The 17,483-nt window shown below is 42.8% G+C and overlaps 1 protein-coding gene across 2 annotated transcripts in view; it reads left to right on the top strand.

The window, feature by feature from the left end:
• ZXDC (ZXD family zinc finger C) overlaps positions 1–17,483 on the top strand; it is a 46,017-nt gene that overhangs the window by 5,419 nt on the left and 23,115 nt on the right. For both annotated transcript variants that reach the window (XM_081078538.1, XM_081078537.1), the window contains exons 5-7: positions 3,928–4,098; positions 7,816–8,516; positions 10,376–10,460. In XM_081078538.1, coding sequence (XP_080934664.1) covers positions 3,928–4,098; positions 7,816–8,516; positions 10,376–10,460 — 957 coding nt within the window. The remainder of the gene's footprint in view (positions 1–3,927; positions 4,099–7,815; positions 8,517–10,375; positions 10,461–17,483) is intronic.

Below are 17,483 nucleotides of genomic sequence, written 5' to 3'. Positions count from 1 at the left end.
GCTCTCATCAGCACTTAGTTGGGGTATGGCAGGTTGACAGCTAACATTCAGGGTGCTGTGGCGGCCCAAAAGAGGTCACCTGAACTTTTCCTAGGGCATGGGGCATGGGAATGGCCTTCCAGTCAGCTGAAGAGTGAGGGATAGCTAGCCAGGGGTGGAGGTGGCAGAAAGACCAGTGTGGGAAAGTCTCCCAGAGCTGCAAGAGCAGCAGCCTTTTGAGTATTTGGGGTAGAGGAGCGATGGGATCATATTTTTGTTTAGGCTCATTCTGGTTTCCTGGGGAGATGGTCTGGTGTCTGGACTGGGGTTTGGCAGTGGAAGGGAGAGAAGGCATAGACGGAAGAGATAGGAGTTAGAACTCACAGTGCTTGGTGAGGGTTTTGGAAGGTGGGGCTTGTGGGAAAGGCAATCGTTGGGATCAGTATCTCAGTTTAGAGGGGGCCACAGGGCAGGTAGTGGGGAGGCAGAGGAGTTGGGTTTGGACATACTACATTAGGTACCGTGGGCTTTCCAAGTTCAGATACTCAGAGGGCAGGGGGCTATGCTGCTGGGGCTTGGTGAGTAGGTGGGCTGGAGTGAGGCAGGCAGCCCACCAGTAATCATGTAAGCCATGGAAATGGATGCAATTCTCAAAGAATAGTGTACAGTTGACTCTTAAACAATATGGGTTTGAACTGCGTGGGTTCACTTACATGCACATTTTTTTCAGTTGACCGTAGCTCAATTGGCCCACACAGTTCAAATCCATGTTGTTCAAGGGTCAACTCCGTGGTTGGGAATCTGCATACTCAGAGGGATGACTGTAGTCATAGATGTGGATTTTCAATGTTAAGTCAGTGTACCTAACCCCTGCATTGTTCAGGGGTCAACTATATATCGAAGAGAGGCAGGATCATGATTAAGAGTGTGAATGCTGGAGTCAGATTGCCTGGATTCAAATCCCAGACCTGCCACTTTAGTAGCTCTGTGAACTCGGACAAGCAGATTAAGCTCTCTGTGCCTCTTTTCCTCATCTGCAAAGTGGTAATAAATCCTCATAGGGTTGTTGTGAGGTTTCAATAAGTTGTTTAATTAAGGCATATAGAAACCATCAGAAAATGTCACCTACTGCTATTATTATGATCGCTGTTAAATAGCAAAAGAAGGCCTACGACAAAACCCACAAACTCAGGTAAAAAAGTAGAAAGGGACCCTGGGAGGGGCTTAAGAAGAAAAAGGGAGAATGGTAAAGTTGGTGGCACTGAGGCCAAGAGAAGAGGTTTAGGAAAGGAGGGTCCCGAGTGCTGAGGCACGACAGAATGATGAGGAATGTGTGGGGCTCCTCTGGCAGACAGGGTCATCTGGTCTTTCTGCTTATAGAGCAAGGTTCAAGGTTCAGTGGGGTAGCTGGGGGAGAGCTCTGCTCTGGTACATGAGGGGTGGGCTAAGGCAAGACTGAAGATGCTTGTGCCATCCCTCTTCTAGAGGTGTTTGAAGGAAAACGTAGGAGGGGTGTTTTGTTTTTTTTTTGATAACTATATCCTTGAGAACTTTGAGTAAGTTGAGTGTTGAGGCACCGGTAGAGGTAGAGAGAGATGCAGATAATGAGAGAGAGGGGTGATGGGGCAGTGGTTGGTTGAGAACTCTCTTCTCGGGGAGTGGCAGTGAAGGCAGGAGCTTGATGGAGGGGTCTCAGAGCCCTCTTTCGGATAGGGCGAGAGTTGATAATTCTTGAGTTCAGGTGATTATACCATTTTCTCTGTTTTAGTGGATGTTTGAAATGTTTCGTAAGAAAAAGTTAAAAACAACCACCGCTCTCCTTTTCCATGGTAACAGGAGGAGGAGGAGGAGGAGGAGAGGATAGGACCATTAACAGAGAGCATGTATGAGGGAGGGCAGGTGGAGGGCTGAGGACAGCGTATTTGAGATGGTAGCTCCTCCAGGGCATGTGTGATGGTGTCTCTGGTATGTCGCAGAGTGTCTCACATGGAGTTGAGGTTGGTAGATATTTGTGTGGTCACCATGTAAATGATGATGTGATCTGAGCAGGTGCCTGTGGAGCTGGGGGTTTGGAAAGAAGGTTGTCATTGATGGGCTGCTTCACCCCTCTCCAGGGTCGATTGACTTGGTATAAAGGTGGGTTGCTGTTTATTAATATCTTTGATTTGTAAAGAACTGGCGCAAATTTCACTAGATGATATTAAATTTAGAAAGAGCTGTTAACACATGAGAAAATGATCACACTCCTGGTCATCAAAGGAAATACAATTAAAATGAAATGTATTTTATTCCCTGTTGAATTAGCAAATATTTAAAAAAATGGAAACTCAGCTGCTGGCGAGAGTGTAGCGGGTATCCCCGTTGTGGTGACCCCTGCCCTTGGGAAAGCAGTTTGGTTGAAAAGTGTCTTCAGCACCTCTGCTCTGTGTGCTCCTTCTAGAAGTCTGTGCTGAGGACTCGCAGCTGCAAGGGGGATTAGGGATACGACAGGTAGAGGCACTGCCATTCACTGCACGGAGCGAAGCCGGAATCGTAGACAGTGCGCTGGGGCTGAGACCTACAGTATCTGTTCTGTTGTGTTTTCCAAATGTTCTTTCATGAGCCTGACCAGGAAACAAGTTTGAAGCTTTGTTTGAAAATGAAGTAAGTTCAAAACTACTCTTAGAGGCAGCTAAAGCCTTTACTTAATCTGGAATTATCCTACCTTTGTAGCCTCGTTTCCTAAAATAGCTCTCCTCTGGGTCCTGGACTCCAGCAACTCCTCCTTGCCACCCCAGGAGGTACCACAGTGTGACGATGCTCTTTGCCACTTTGTTAGGTGCTGCGTGAGTGCTCTGTGGGATGGTGATGGTTATGTAGTCTTCATAACCTTTGTGACGGAGGTGACATCCCTACTTTACAGAAAAGGAAAAGGACACCTGCAAGGATAAATCAGGCCACATACTAGCAGGGGGCTGAGCTGGAGTTGGGAATCCAGTCATGCTGAGCTCCAGAGCAGGCTCTGTCCTCCTGGCCCTGCTATCTTCATGGCTCCACGCCTTGGCTTGGTCTCCTGCGGCTGGCGCCTCCCACTTGTGGAGGCCCAGTCACCTCACATGCTACCTGCCTCCGGAGACCTTTTCTCTATCATCTCAAGAGGTGTACTGTTTCTTCTGCTTCCATCACACTTCACAGCCCTACGGCTGGTTTTATTCTGCCCTTTGTAATGACACTTGGTTGTTCACATGTCCCTACCAGGTCACAAGCTTGTAGCTGCCAAGAACCCCGCTTCCCCCTTCTGTCCCCATGGTGCAGAGCTCCAACAGTAGCAAATCAGGGCATGGATGAAGGTGGCTGTATTTTTTAATCTGTCTTGTGTACCCTCTGAACCATGTGCAGGTTTGTGGTCTTACTGACTGGCTAAGCAGTTGAGTAGTCAGCAAAACAGTGCCAACTCCAGGCTCTGCTCGTGTCCCTGACTTAGGGCCATTTGCTTGGTCCCTCTGGGCATCAGTTTTTCATTGGTAAAATGAAAAGATTTGGCCTTGGTGATTTATTGAGATAGCTTCTAACTAAATGTCCTCGGATTATGATCGTTTTTATAGTAAACTTAATAGAGATGATTTGTATAAATTTTTGGCAATTGAATGTTTAAGGCATTGTTTAACAATTTAACTTAATCTTTCCAGCATCCCTGTGTAATGGGTGAAAAAACAGGCTTAGAGTTAACTTGTCCAAGGTTACACGTTTTATACACTACTGGTGTGGGACTTCAAGTCTCCTTTTAAAAAGTTTGCTTTCAAATTTAATTTCTTGTGATGCTGCTCCAAGGGATATTAGGTGTATGTCCCTTGCCAGTGACCAAAGCATGGACATGCGTTATCTCATGATTCTGATGTGAGGAGGAAATGTCAACACTGGTTCGTTGGTAATCTGCAGGTTTAACACTCTTCATTCTTTTGGTTCCAGGGTGCTGTGCCAGATTCTCTGCTCGCAGCAGTCTCTATATTCACTCCAAGAAACACCTGCAGGATGTGGCCGCTCCAAAAAGCCGTTGCCCAGTCTCCAGCTGTAATAGACTCTTCACCTCCAAGCACAGCATGAAGGCGCATGTGGTTAGGCAGCACAGCCGGCACCCAGGTCTGCTTGATTTACGTCCCTCTTAGGGAGCTGTAACGATGTGTAAGCTCAACATGTATCACAGAAGTAAAACTGTGTTTCAGAAGTTTTCTGAGTCCTAGGTTAAGTTAATCTAGTGCAGTGAGGTCTTGGACCATGGCTGCCAAGCGTGATGGCCTCTTTTGGACTCTTCTGCCACTTCTTGCCTCTGCCTCACTGATCCTTCCTTGTCTGAAGTGCTTCCCTTGAAGAACACTCAGTCTTTCACTTTGTTGGCTTTTCCTAGCATGTGTCTCCTAAATCTGTGTCCTCCTGTGACCTTTGTCCAAAGTTCTGAGCCTGCCCCTCCACCATTTCCATCTTCTTCAGCTTTTCTTTCTAAGTCCCGTGCTTCTTTCTGAGCATTCCTTCCTGTCTCCTCTTCTCCACTCCGCTGCTGAGGAAAGTCCTTGAAGACAAGAACAGAGTTGTGTTTCAGGACATGGATTGGATTGGGGCATGAGGGCAGAGAGGGAACCACAACAGTCATCCAGAGGGGGAGTCTGGGCACATGAGGATCTACTCATCTGGCCACATGGTGGCATGGGACTTAGAAGCCTGCCTCTCGAGGCCACATGCATAGTCCTACAGGAAGGATGTTGAGGGCTCTGAGAGAGCATGTGGCTGCCTGTCCCCTAGAGTACTCACAGCACCCTGCTCTCTGGGGCGTGGTGGGGTTGCTGCACCTGGCAGAAGGATTTCCCTGGCAGGTCCTGGGCAGTGAAATCCTAGCTAGCTATAGAGTTACCTGAGTGTGTTGCTAACCAGGCCCTGCCCATTGCCATCTGTGTGACAGACAGCACCAGCCTTGGGGCTCGGCCACTTCCCAGCTGTGTGATCCTGGGCAGGGTACTGGTCTGCTAGCCTCAGTTTCCCCATTTTTTAAACATGGAAGATAATTTAAGTGGTTCTCGAATAAAATATCCTGTTAAAATGCCTGCAGCAGAGCTTCATAAGTTCAATGAATGTTTGTGTCCTTCCTTTGGCTTCTTCTGATCCTGTTTAGTGTGGTCACTTCTTCCCTTCTTTGGCTCTAACAGTGATTGCCATTCAGCTTTGTATTTAAAGAAGCTGCCCTTCCAAACACTGTGTGTCTTGAGGACTCATGAGAGGCTGTTACCTTGGCTCACAGAGGCCAGTCAAGCACCTTACGCTGGTGTTGAGACGCCCTCGGTGATCGTTTGGGTTCCTGCCTCTATCTCTAAAATTTCCTGCTCCTGCCCAGCTCTGAGCTGCTGCTCTGTGATACCATGCGCCTGGCCTCTCTGCTCCTTCCCCTTGCCTCGCCTGGCTCATTCAGAAGTCAACAACAGCACCATTTATTCTCTGGATGTGAGAGCCTCTCAGGTGCTCCTGTAGTGCCCGTGTTTCCCAGGCTCTGCATTTATGATGTGACATTGAGTTCTGTGTCATTCTTCCATGCCGTATGTTAGGTGTAGATGTCCAGGTGTTGACCCTGTGCTCACCTCATGAGAAATAGGTACTTGGGAACTTCATTTATTTGGACCAACTTTGCCAGGGGCTATGCCAGGCCTTGGATTGGCTGTTTGAGTTTTCCCTCATAGTTGTCCTAGATTGGGGGTCGGGGGGAAGGTCCTCACCACTATGTCACTGACAAAGAACTGAGGCGGAAAGGAGAAGGATTTGCCTGAAGGCTGGAGCAAGGTCATGATTATAACCTTATGTTAGATGCTCTATTAATTAATGTTTATTTAATGATTTTTTAATACCTGGCCTTTGCATTTAGCCTGTCTCCAGTAAATATCTGTGGAATTGATAAAGTGCTAAATAGGAAATTTGTGATCAAATTGGTATCTGTTTGCACTGAGATTATTATTATTTTGTTTTTTATAGGGAGCTGAGTCCTCAAGATTGTCAAGGGAATTTTTAGAAAGTTTTGAAAAAGAGGCAGTTTTTCATTTTTAATTATTCCAAAGAGTCACTGCCATTTTCTTTCAAAATGTTTTATTAGTACTAAGAAATACTTAATGAAGAAGCAATAATATGTGGATCCTATTTTTAAACTTTGAAGTAATACAACAACTAAAGAAGATATATTCTGAATTTGGTTATTTTTTCATTTTTTTTTGGGGGGGTGGTCTAAAGATTTTCGTATGTTTGCATGAGAAATATAGGCACTCTGACGTGGTGTCCACAACTAGAAAGTGTGAGTTTGAGATCAGCTAACAGTTGGTGTGGGAGGAATAGAGCCAGGCAACTGAGAGCCTTTCCCTCTGGCTGGGGACTAGCACATTCTAGAAGCTGCAGGTAAGAATTTCTTGAGAAAGAATAACGTCAGGTTCTCGTTTGGCTCCTTTGCCCAAATCCTTTGTGCTACTGTTGCTTGGTGCTTGAAGAGTCCTCAGATTTGGGATGATTGGGTGTACTTGTGTATAAACCCCCAACTTGAATATTTATTGAAATTTTTAAAAATTATGTTAATGTTCATTCTCTTTAGGCTGTTCTGATTTTAAGTTACATAATTGGATGACAAATAATCAAATGCTTGAAGAGTATTAGGACCAATAATTAAAACTGAATGAAGAGGGGGCGGCCTGATGGCTCAGTTGGTTTGAGTGCGAGCTCTGAACAACAGTGTTGCCGGTTCGATTCCCACATGGGCCAGTGAGCTGCGCCCTCCACAACTAGATTGAAGACAACAAGCTGCCGCTGAGCTTCTGGAGGGGTGGCTGGATGGCTCGGTTGGTTAGAGCGCTAGCTTTTAACAACAAGGTTGCTGGTTCAATTCCCACATGGGATGGTGGGCTGCGCCCCCTGCAGCTAAAGATTGAAAACGGTGACTGCACAACGACGTGGATCTGATGGGCCCTGGAGAAACACACTCTTCCCCAATTTTTTTGTTTTAAAAAAAGGATGTTTAAAAAAAAAACTGAATGAAGAGGGATCTACTAAAATCGTTTCTATATAATCATTAAATCTTACTTAAGAGCCGGGCACTGCCTGGTGCTGAAGGACAAAGATGATCCAACAGACTCTGCACCCTCGAGATGATGAGTCTGAGGAGAGGGGGAAGTATTAGAGGTTGGGAACACAGTGGTCGTTGGTGGAGGGTGGCCCATCTCTAGAGCACCTGGGGGGACCTTATCTCTTAAGTTCTCTGCAGCTCCCTAGAGCTGGGGTCCACAGGCCAATTTTTTCTCACTGACTCGCCCAGATGACTCAAATCTGTTTCAGAGTGGCAGCTTGTTGTGCAGTGGGACGTAGAGTTTGATGAGACATGAGTTGACATGAGCTGATTCCAAAAATACCCCAGAATGAGAGTTTAGCTTGTGTTGGACTTCTGAAGATTTACGTTCTTTGGAAAATTTTACAGTCTTCTCAGGGGTAGTTATTACATAGCAGAAAGAGTATAGGGTTTGTGTCCAGAATCACATGGATTCAAGGCCTGTTACCAATTAATATGATGTTAGAAATAACGTTATTTAGACTCTCGAGTCATTTTCCCCTGTCTGGAGAAATCCCTGTCAGCTCGAGGATTTGAGACAACATACGTAAAATGCCTGACGGCGTCACCCTGCCTTTGTTCAGTATGTGGCTACGTTTAGTGTGCAAGGCAGCAGGAGCAGAAAGAAGTTAGTTGAAGTTGCCTTAATGTGTCTCTTGCTAACATCTGGAACACAAACGAAACTTCTTTGTCTTCTCAAGGCATAAAATAACTAGTGTTCCTTTCTTTTTCAGATATCTTCCCTCAGCTAGGAGCTGCCAGTTCTCTTCCACTCAGCAGTGACCTTGGCAGCCCAGGACAAAGCGAGCTCAACAACATAGACCTGGCGGCGCTCTTCTCTGATGCACCTGCCGGTGGGGGTGGTGTGGCGGGGGCCTCAGATGAGGCGCTGACTTCTGGGATCCTGACTATTGATGTGACTTCTGTAAGCTCCTCCCTTGGAGGGAGCCTCCCTGCTAATAATACTGCCTTAGGGCCAGTGGACCCACTGGTCTTGGTGGCCCACAGTGACATTCCTCCAAGTTTGGACAGCCCTGTTGTTCTCGGGACAGCAGCCACGGTTCTTCAGCAAAACAACTTCAATATGGATGATGTGCAGACTGTAAGTGCAGGAGCGTTAGGCTGTCTTGTAGCTCTGCCTGTGAAGAACTTGAGTCAGGACCCACATGATTTGACCTCCAGCAGCAAGTTAGCGGTGAACACCACCACCACACTGACCTCTTCAAGCACCCCCCAGGGAAACACCTGTATCCCAGAACTGTTAGAACTGCCTGCTCCAATCAAAGTGGAACCAGACTCATCTCCTGGCCCTGATGCTATCAGGCAGCAAGAACGAAGCAGAGGGGTGTCCCGGCCTGTGTTCTCCAGCCCTCCAGAAAAGCACAGTCCTCAGAAAGACACAGGGCTCAGTGCAGGGACCGGCAACTTCTATTTGGTATGAAGTGCTATATTCAGTCACCACCAGATAGCTCACCTCTCTTATACTCAATTTTGAGGATGTTCTGGATTAATCATTTATGTGCAGACATTTCTTACTGGTTTGTGAAAGAATGGAGCCCTGGACTACAAGTCTGGAAATCTGAATTCTGATCATTGAGTCTGGAACTGACTAGTTTTTACAACCTTGAACAAATCACTTAACCTGTCTGAGCCTTAAATTCTCATTTATTTCTAAAATGAGGGGGTTTAGCTAGATGATTTCTAAGGTCCTTTTGAGTTCTGTTATTGCATGATAATGTGTCTTCTTGAAGAAAATTGGGAGTATTTCATAACGCTGAGATGTTCTGCTTTTGTGCTTTTCACGTCATAATAGAATTACTGATAACCAGAGGAAGAGGAATTGTGTCATCAGCTGTCTTTAATGATTTAATGGACACTTGAAAACCAGGCAAAACAATTTTTTAAAAAAATTAAGATTAAGAAAAAAAGGAAATGGTTTGTGAATCTTTATTTCTGGAGGGTTATGAGTATTCTAGTTTTGAGGATTGACAATATACTTTAATTATATTTATGTCAGGTATACATTTAATATAATTTAATTTAAAAATAATTTAAAGATTCTTGGGAGAGAGTCTGACTTTTTCCTCAGGCTCAGATGGGAATAATCAAATAGATTTTTTGCATTGTGGCACAGGTTAAGTTTGATGGTGGTATTATTCAAAATACTAAATCTTATTTTACCACAATTTCTTTTAAAAGTTCAATCCTTTGAATTAGGATCAATTGTGATGGATGTGGTAACCCATCTACGATAGAGCCAGCTTTTATGTCTTTCAGTCTGAGAGCTCAGCCTCTTGTTGAGCCTCTTCTGATGTTGCGTTTGTTGAGGGGGCATAGCCATGTGCTAACCTTACTCTGCTTGGGCGGCTGCAACGGTTGCCAGGTATGCAGGTGCTTGGTCCAGTAGGGGAGATGGCTGAGGATCAGAGATTAGTAGGGAAGCAGTGCCTGAGTGCAGGGCTTTGGTGCCTTGGGAAACAGTAGTTGGTTGGTGCCACTGCATTGTCAGAAGCCTAACTGGGTGAAGGCAGGAGGAGCCGCCATGACCTTGATCTTGACCCCTTGTTCATTTCCTCGCTAGCTGTGTGACGTTGGGCTGCCTCGAGTCTCTGAGCACAGGTGGTGTGTGGTGAATGGGTTACATGTATGCCATAAGCTGTTGAGGGTTCTTTTTCTTCTTGTAGTGATAAGTATTAAACTTTTTCATGTAAAAAACAAATTTGCAGTGGTTGATGTCTTGTTTAACTACTGTTTGGCTCTCTCAGTAAACTTCCTGAATTCAGTATCACAATTATTGTTTGGTCTGTAAGACTTGGAATCGAGCACTTGCTGCCAGAGTGGCTCTGCAGTGGGTACGTATGTGGAATAGGACATCCCCAGATCAGCCATACAAGCATTATGTGGCATAGTCTGCAAAGTGTTGGGAAGTGCTGCAGTAAATTAATCATGAATCACTGAGGGAAGACTGGTTATTTGTTTCAGACAGCAGAGAAGTATGTAATTTTTTTTATAACAGTTTCTGTATAAAATATTTTAATGTTTTAGACTTTGGAGGAATAAACTTTGCTTCTCTGGATAATAAAATTATGTATACTGTTCCAATTCTGATTTCTTTTAGCTATCACTATAATTCGATGTAGCATTTGATTCTCTGTGAGCCTTTGCTGGAAATTCTCAAAGAGTATTGGACTCCACTCTGTTCAGGAAACAGACTTACTACATTTCAGTAGTTCCCTTGCTACTCTACCTTTGCTGTTTGGGTCAAGTGACTGACACACTTTTCTTTGATCTCAGGAAAATGGGGGCTCAGCAAGAACTGATTCCCGAGCCATTCAACTAGCCAAGAAAAAAAAGCAGAAAGGAACTGGGAGCAACGCAGGTGAGGCTGTGTGTTCTGCAGTGCTGGGGGAGTAAGGTTTCTGAGAGTCACCCTGGGCTTAATTAAGGACAGAAGAAACACACAGAATAGGTGTTTCTGTGTTCTTTGTGTTACTTTTATGTTCAGAATGCCCTTTCATCAACTCCTTAGTGTTATGTGAATTTAAGGAAAAAAAGTTACTAGCAAAATCCCCAGTGTCAGTATGGATATTTTATTTACCTTAAAAAGCAGTGTCAAAATTAGTGGTTGCAAACTCCAGTGCCTGTTACAAGGTAAAGAGCAAAACAGAACGTGTCAGAAAAGTAGCGATGGAAACCTGATGCTAAATGGCCGCTGGTCCTTGACCTTGGCATTGGGAAGACTCGGGACGGGGCTGCTGCTGTCCCCAGAGCCAGCCCCTGGGTGGCATGTGGCCTTATGAATGCCCAGTTCAGAATTGTGTTGAAATCTTCTAAATTTAAAATGTCCGCAACATTTTGAATTTTTAAAAAACACTAAGTGGACCCAACAGGTCCTGCTAGTTTGTTGTCACATGCGTCTATACGTCTGTCCATCCTAAAAATGGAATAGTGGGACTGCAGTGCTTAAAGGAAACTACTGTAAATTTTTTTGTAAATGTAACAGCCAATTCTTTAATGCTGTTTTGTGTTTTCAATTGTGTTTTCATTTATATAAAATTTATTTTCAAAATAATCACGGGACATGTACGATTAGCAATATAATTTCATATCTTTCTCTTCTTAATAATATGGACTTTTCTTTAAAATAATAATAACCCCCTATTTTCTGTTGATCTTAAAGCAACTATTGCCCTATAAGGAATGTCGTACATGTCAATGTTCATTGTTACGGAGGAAGTGTTACCTCCACAGTTCACAAAGTGCCCAAATAGAACTTGCAGAGATCATAAAAGAAAGTGTGGTGGTGGTGATAATGGTGTGGAAAGAATGATAGAATTTAGCACATACACGTATTAGGCAAAGTTAATTAGGGAACCAAATGCCTTTATTAAACTGAATAGATAATCTCAGCTTGAAGGAAAAAAAATACTACGGACATTCAGGTGTATACTACATGTTATACCCATTGCATTGCTTTAGAGTAACATCTGTAGAGGTGGTTTTACATTATTTTTATAGTTCTTGTAAATATTTCAGCATTATCTTTAAAAAAAATGAGGACACTGAAAAAACAGTCACATACTAATCGTACTATTATTGGTTCATTAAAAATTTAACAGTATTTCCTTTATTAATATCTAGCAGTTGTTTAAATTTTAGTTGTCTCAAATCCCATAAATGGTTTTTATAACTGAATCAATCCACATAAGGCTCATATATTACTATTGGTTGACATGATAAGTCTATTTTATTTTACATCTACAGGTTTCTCCTTCCATCTCTCCCTCCCATATATTTGTTGAATATTCTGGCCAGTGTGAATTTTGCTGATTGCATCACTGTGGTGTAGTTTAGCAGGTCCTTCTGTTTTCTCTGTTTCCTATAAATTAGTAATTATGAGGTATGATCAAAACTATGGTGAATGTTTAAATAAAAAAAATTTATTACAATAAAAGACACATTGCCATTAATCCCCCTCAAAATACCCCCCTTCGCTTCAAACACACCCCATTGTTCTTGCCACTTTCTGAAGCAGTTCTGGAAGTCCTCTTTCGTGAGTGTCTTTAGTTGCGCTGTCGTGGCTGCCTCCATGTCCTGAATCATTTTGACTTTGGAGAAGAGCCAGAAGTCTCATGGTGCCAGATCCAGTGACTAAGGTGGATGAGGACACAATTTTTTTATTTGACAGAAATTACCACACCAGCAGTGACATGTACCACATGTTGTGATCACAAAATATGGTGAATGCTGCTGCTGAGTGCCATTCAGCGGAAAGGCAGGGATCTTCACTATGGGAAGCGGCACGTTGAACTTTAGTGTGTGACAAGTTTCAACTTGTTTGGCCTAGTCAATCAGGTGTGAGCTACAGTTGAGAGAAGGTATGTTTTAAAGTGTTCTGTAAATCTTCCTCCATCGTGACAACGCTCCGTGTCATACGTCGCTTCTTTTTATTTCTGTCAAATAAAAACATTACAGTGTGTCCTCATCCACCTTATTCATTGGATCTGGCACTGTGCGACTTATGACTTCGCCGAAGTCAAAATGATTTAGGACATCCAGGCAGCCATGACGTCGCAACTAAAGATACTCACTAAAGAGGACTTTCAGCAAGTGGCAAGAACGATGGGATAAGTGTGTTCGAAGCAAGGGGGAGTGTATTTTGATGGGGATTAATGGCAATGTGTCTTGCTCTAATAAATTTTTTAAATTTAAATATTCACCGTATTGTTTGATCACACCTCATACATCTATAGGCTTGGTCTGCTTGAAGTTTGATTCTTGGGGTTGGGGGTTAGCAAAACTCCTTTGCAGATAGTGGGAGGCTCTTCCAGGGGGCCCTGATGTCTGGTGGTCTGTCCTGTGTTGTTAGCAGCCATCGATGACCAGTGACTGGATCTATTACTTCCTTAGGGCTGGCAGAAAGGATATTCTGTCATTTCTTTCTTATTACTAGCTAGAATATTTCTATAAAGAGCGACTTCTCATCATTCCTTTACCCTGAAGTACAGTTCATATAGGAAAGTCAGGATAAATGTCCAAATCTTTCTGTTTATCACTCTTCAAAATAATGAGCTGGTTTCTTAATATCTTCCAATAGTGGTCAAAATGTTTTTACACATGTGTTGATTTAAACATTCGGTGGACTTGTGGGAAATGGAAATCTGGAACCTGCCAAGTATTTAGCCTTCATATATGAAAGCAGTAGAAGAATTTTCATGTAAGAGTGAAGGCTCACATTTTGCTGCTTGTAACATCCTTGAAAAGCCTTCTTGAAGTAAGGTAACCAGCAGAGAGACAGAGGAATATAAAAAGGTCCACAATCCCTTTTCTAAAATCTTTGGGGCTAACAGTGCTCCTCCTTCCCACTCCCTGACATTTTATTTTGCTAGAATTTTAGAGTTGCAGAAAAATGCTTCCCTCGTTGGCAGGATTCCATACGTATTGTCACCTATTTGTGTCCTCCAGTTGTGGTAACCCTTCACCCAGCCTCCCTTCATCTTATTTTCCCCCAATTATGGCACATTTACCGAAGTTAACTCAGTGATCATGGCCACCATCCTATTATTTAGATTTGACCAGTTTCCCACTGGTGTCTTTTCTGTTTCAGTGTCCCATCTGGGATCCCATGTTGCATTTGATTGTTGCAACTCCTTAGCTTCCTCTAGTCTGTCTGTTCCTCAGCCCTTCCTTGCCTTTCGTGATGCTTTTGAAGAGTGTAGGTCCCGTAGTCTGGAATGTTACTGTTTGGGTGTCTCTGATACTTTTTCTTGATTATACTGAGGTTATAGATCTTTTGGAGCCAGAGTGAGGTACCCTACTTGTATTGTATTGAGGCACATACAATCAACATACTACTGGTGATGCTGACCTTGATCACTGGGTTAAGGGATTGTCTGCCAGGTTTCTCCATTGTGACGTTTTATTTTTCCCTTTGTAATTAATAAATGTTTATTTTGAGATAGGTACTTTGAGATCGTGTGCAAATCTCAGGGGTCTGTGAGATCACCCTCACTTCTGATACCAAGCTGCAAGTTCGAGGTTCCCCAAGATCAGTCTTAGGTTCAATAATTTTCTAGAGGCCTCAGAACTCATGGTCATGGTTTATTGCAGTGAAAGGATACAGAATAAAGTCAGCCAAGGGAATAGAGGCATACTTCAGGGTCCAGGAGAGTTCTAGTGTGAAGCTTCCAGTTGGCCTCTCCCTGCAGTTGAGACAGTGCTAACTTCTCCCACTGTGTGACAACACACACAGTGTATTGGCAGACACAGGAGTTCACCCAAGTCTTGCTATCCAGACGTCAGGGCCATAAGGCCTCCGCCATAAATCACATTGTTATTTGGGGTGGCCCAGGGCCCCCAGGTAAACAGAAATACACCTATCAGGCAGGACATTCCAGGGACCTTAAGATTCCTTCCTAGGAGCCTGATGTAAAGGCCAGACCTCAGCTTGGCAAGGTTAGTCCATTCCTACCATGTTTCCCCGGTCTTATTTTACTATAATGTAAGACCCGGTTTATATTAATTTTTGCTCCAAAAGACGCATGAGAGCTGATTGTCCGGCTAGGTCTTATTTTTGGGGAAATACGGTACACACTGCAGATACCTTGTTCTTCCTTCAACCTCTCACAGCACTCAAGGGTGAATTTGCCTATGGTATTATTACTGTGGTGTTCTAAAGGTGATTTTCTGTTTCTCTCATTTCTTTTACATTTATTAATTAGAATTCTTCTGTAAGGAAGAGCTGTCCTTTCTCCCATTTATTTATTCCTTCAGTTATATCAGTATGGACTCAAAGATACTTATTTTATACTTCAGGTTATTATACTCCAGATTATATTATAATCAGTATTAATCAGTATTTATTTTGCTGGTCAAATTGTTCCATCTTTGGCCACTGAGAGCTGTTGGGTTGGATTCTTGTGCCCTTTCGTCATGCCCCCATCCTGGTGTTTTTGGGGCACACCTCCTTACTTTTTGGCACCAACAGGCTCTTCTTGTATTATCCCTGGCTAGTCGTGGAATCTGACACTTCTCCAGGAAGCCATGTTCCTTTTGTTGAAGAGTGGTTTCAGAAACTAAGGTCTGAGTGCTGCTCATGCTTGTTGATTGATCACTGCTACCCATTGTGTACAGGCTCTTGGCAGACGATGCTAGGAAATGTATTTATGTTTTATATTATTACATTGTATATCAATAGATACATTAACCCATGCTAGCTGTATTTGGAATTCAGCATATTTCACATTTTAGAATGGTAATAAGGTACATATGTTCTATATTTCTAACATGCCTATTTACTGCATTGGCACTTCCGTGAAATATATTCACTTAAATGGGATCAACTAAAACTATAAATAGCTTCACATGAGTCCAGGTCAGGTGTTACTGCTAAATTATTTTTGGCACCAAATTTGGAGAAAATGTGGGTTTTGGAGCTTTCTGGGTTTAGGGATTGTGATTAAGGAATTGTGATATAATAAGTCCAAGAACAGTGACATTGCAGGGTAACAGGACTGTTAGTAAAATTAAATAATTTAAACACAGTCTGGACTTCATATTGTCAGTGTAGTTAAGTGCAAAGTGCACTTGCCAATTCTTAGAAAATGTATAATCTGAATGAGTTGAAAAATACAATATGGGGGTCTGAAATCCAAGAACCTTCCCATTGAGTTACCTGTTGAATATAGAAAGTAAAATTATGCCCCCCGCCCCAATAAACCAGTAATATTTTCCGAACGTAAACAGTAAAGAGAAACTTATTCTTGAATCCATAGCAAAATAAACTTTAAAAATATGTATGTATTGTAACCAATTTCAGAAATGTAAATGGATGTGTGTTTTTCTGATCTCTGAGGGCAGGGAAAGGACAGAAAATAATAGTCCTTACTAGAAGAGATAGTAAACAGCCGAACGTACATGTCTGCGTGACAGTAAAGTGCAAATGAATGGGATTCCCTGCCTTTCTTTTTTTGAGTTCAAGAGCGAAATCTCAACTACGCGTTGTCTAGAAGAGGCGCATCCTTGAACTAAGTATTTAGGAAGGTTAAAATTAAGATAGAAAACACAAGTAAAACAAGGAAAAATCACAAAGCAGGGTTACTACTACTAGTATTAGATGCATGTAATTTTTTTTTTTTTTAAGATTTTATTGGGGAAGGGAAACAGGACTTTATTGGGGAATAGTGTGTTTTTCCCAGGACCCATCAGCTCCAAGTCAAGTTGTTGTCCTTTCAGTCGTAGTTGAGGAAGGCCCTGCTCAGCTCCAAGTCCAGTTGCCATTGTTCAATCTTAGTTGCAGGAGGCACAGCCCACCATCCCTTGTGGGAGTTGAACCAAGAACGTTGTGGTTGACAGCACAAGCTCCAACCAACTGAGCCATCTGGCTGCCCAGGAGCTCAGTGGCAGCTCGTTGTCTTCATTCTAGTTGCAGAGGGTGCAGCCCGCTGGCCCATGTGGGAATCGAACTGGCAACCGTGTTGCCCAGAGCTCATGCTCTAACCAACTGAGCCCCAAGGCACATGTAATTTAAAGAACAGTTGGGACAGAGAAGATTTTTCCGTTTTTGGTTGCTGTTTACATATTCTCAACAGAAGAACTATAAGACTTGTGACTGTTTATGTGAATATTTATATGAAGAGTCACAAAGCGAACAATAGAAAGTGAAAACTGGTGGAAATCTAGAAGTAGATAAAAAACCTAGCAATATTGAAAGTGGTTAATTTAACTCTGTATTTGTAGATTGAGCAGAACAAGATGTGAACGATGTTTACAGTGGGATTAAATTAATAAAGTTGTTTCAATAGATCTTATTCTATGACCATGGAATATTTATAGAAATCAAACTGAACAAATTAGGCCATCAGGAAAAGCATTACAAAGTGGTTAGGCAAAAAATCCCAGCCTGACAGTATATGTTTTTGACCATAATGTAAGATAGAAAGTAAAAATTACTTGGAAAAGAAAACCTGCCAAACTCTTGGGTAAAAGAAGAAATAAAAGCGAATGACAAATATTTACAGAAAAAATGGGTAGTCGTGTGGTTATAAATTTGAACTCTTGAGCAAGCAGCTTCTCTGTGCCTCCGTTTTCTCCTTGTTAAAATGGTAATAAAAGCACCTACATTGGATTCTTGGGTAAAGTGAAATAATACAGGTAAAGTGCTTACAAGCACTCTGAATCTAAGCTACTACTTTTATGGATGAAAGGTAGGGGATGTGGCTGAAGCCAGATGGGTTTATACTGTGCCTACCTTCCTATTAAATGAGACGAAGCTAAGTGGAATAAGCTATTATTTCAAGATGGAAAAAGAACAAACCTAAGACGACTCAGAAATCTGGATTTTGAATGCTTAAATATGACAAACCTATGCAGATTTAAAAATAACATTCTCTGTGGGCGAAAC

Source organism: Rhinolophus hipposideros (assembly GCF_964194185.1).
Source record: "Rhinolophus hipposideros genome assembly, chromosome: 17".
NCBI classification, from domain to species: Eukaryota; Metazoa; Chordata; class Mammalia; order Chiroptera; family Rhinolophidae; genus Rhinolophus; species Rhinolophus hipposideros.
This window is presented reverse-complemented; position numbering and strand designations above follow the sequence as displayed.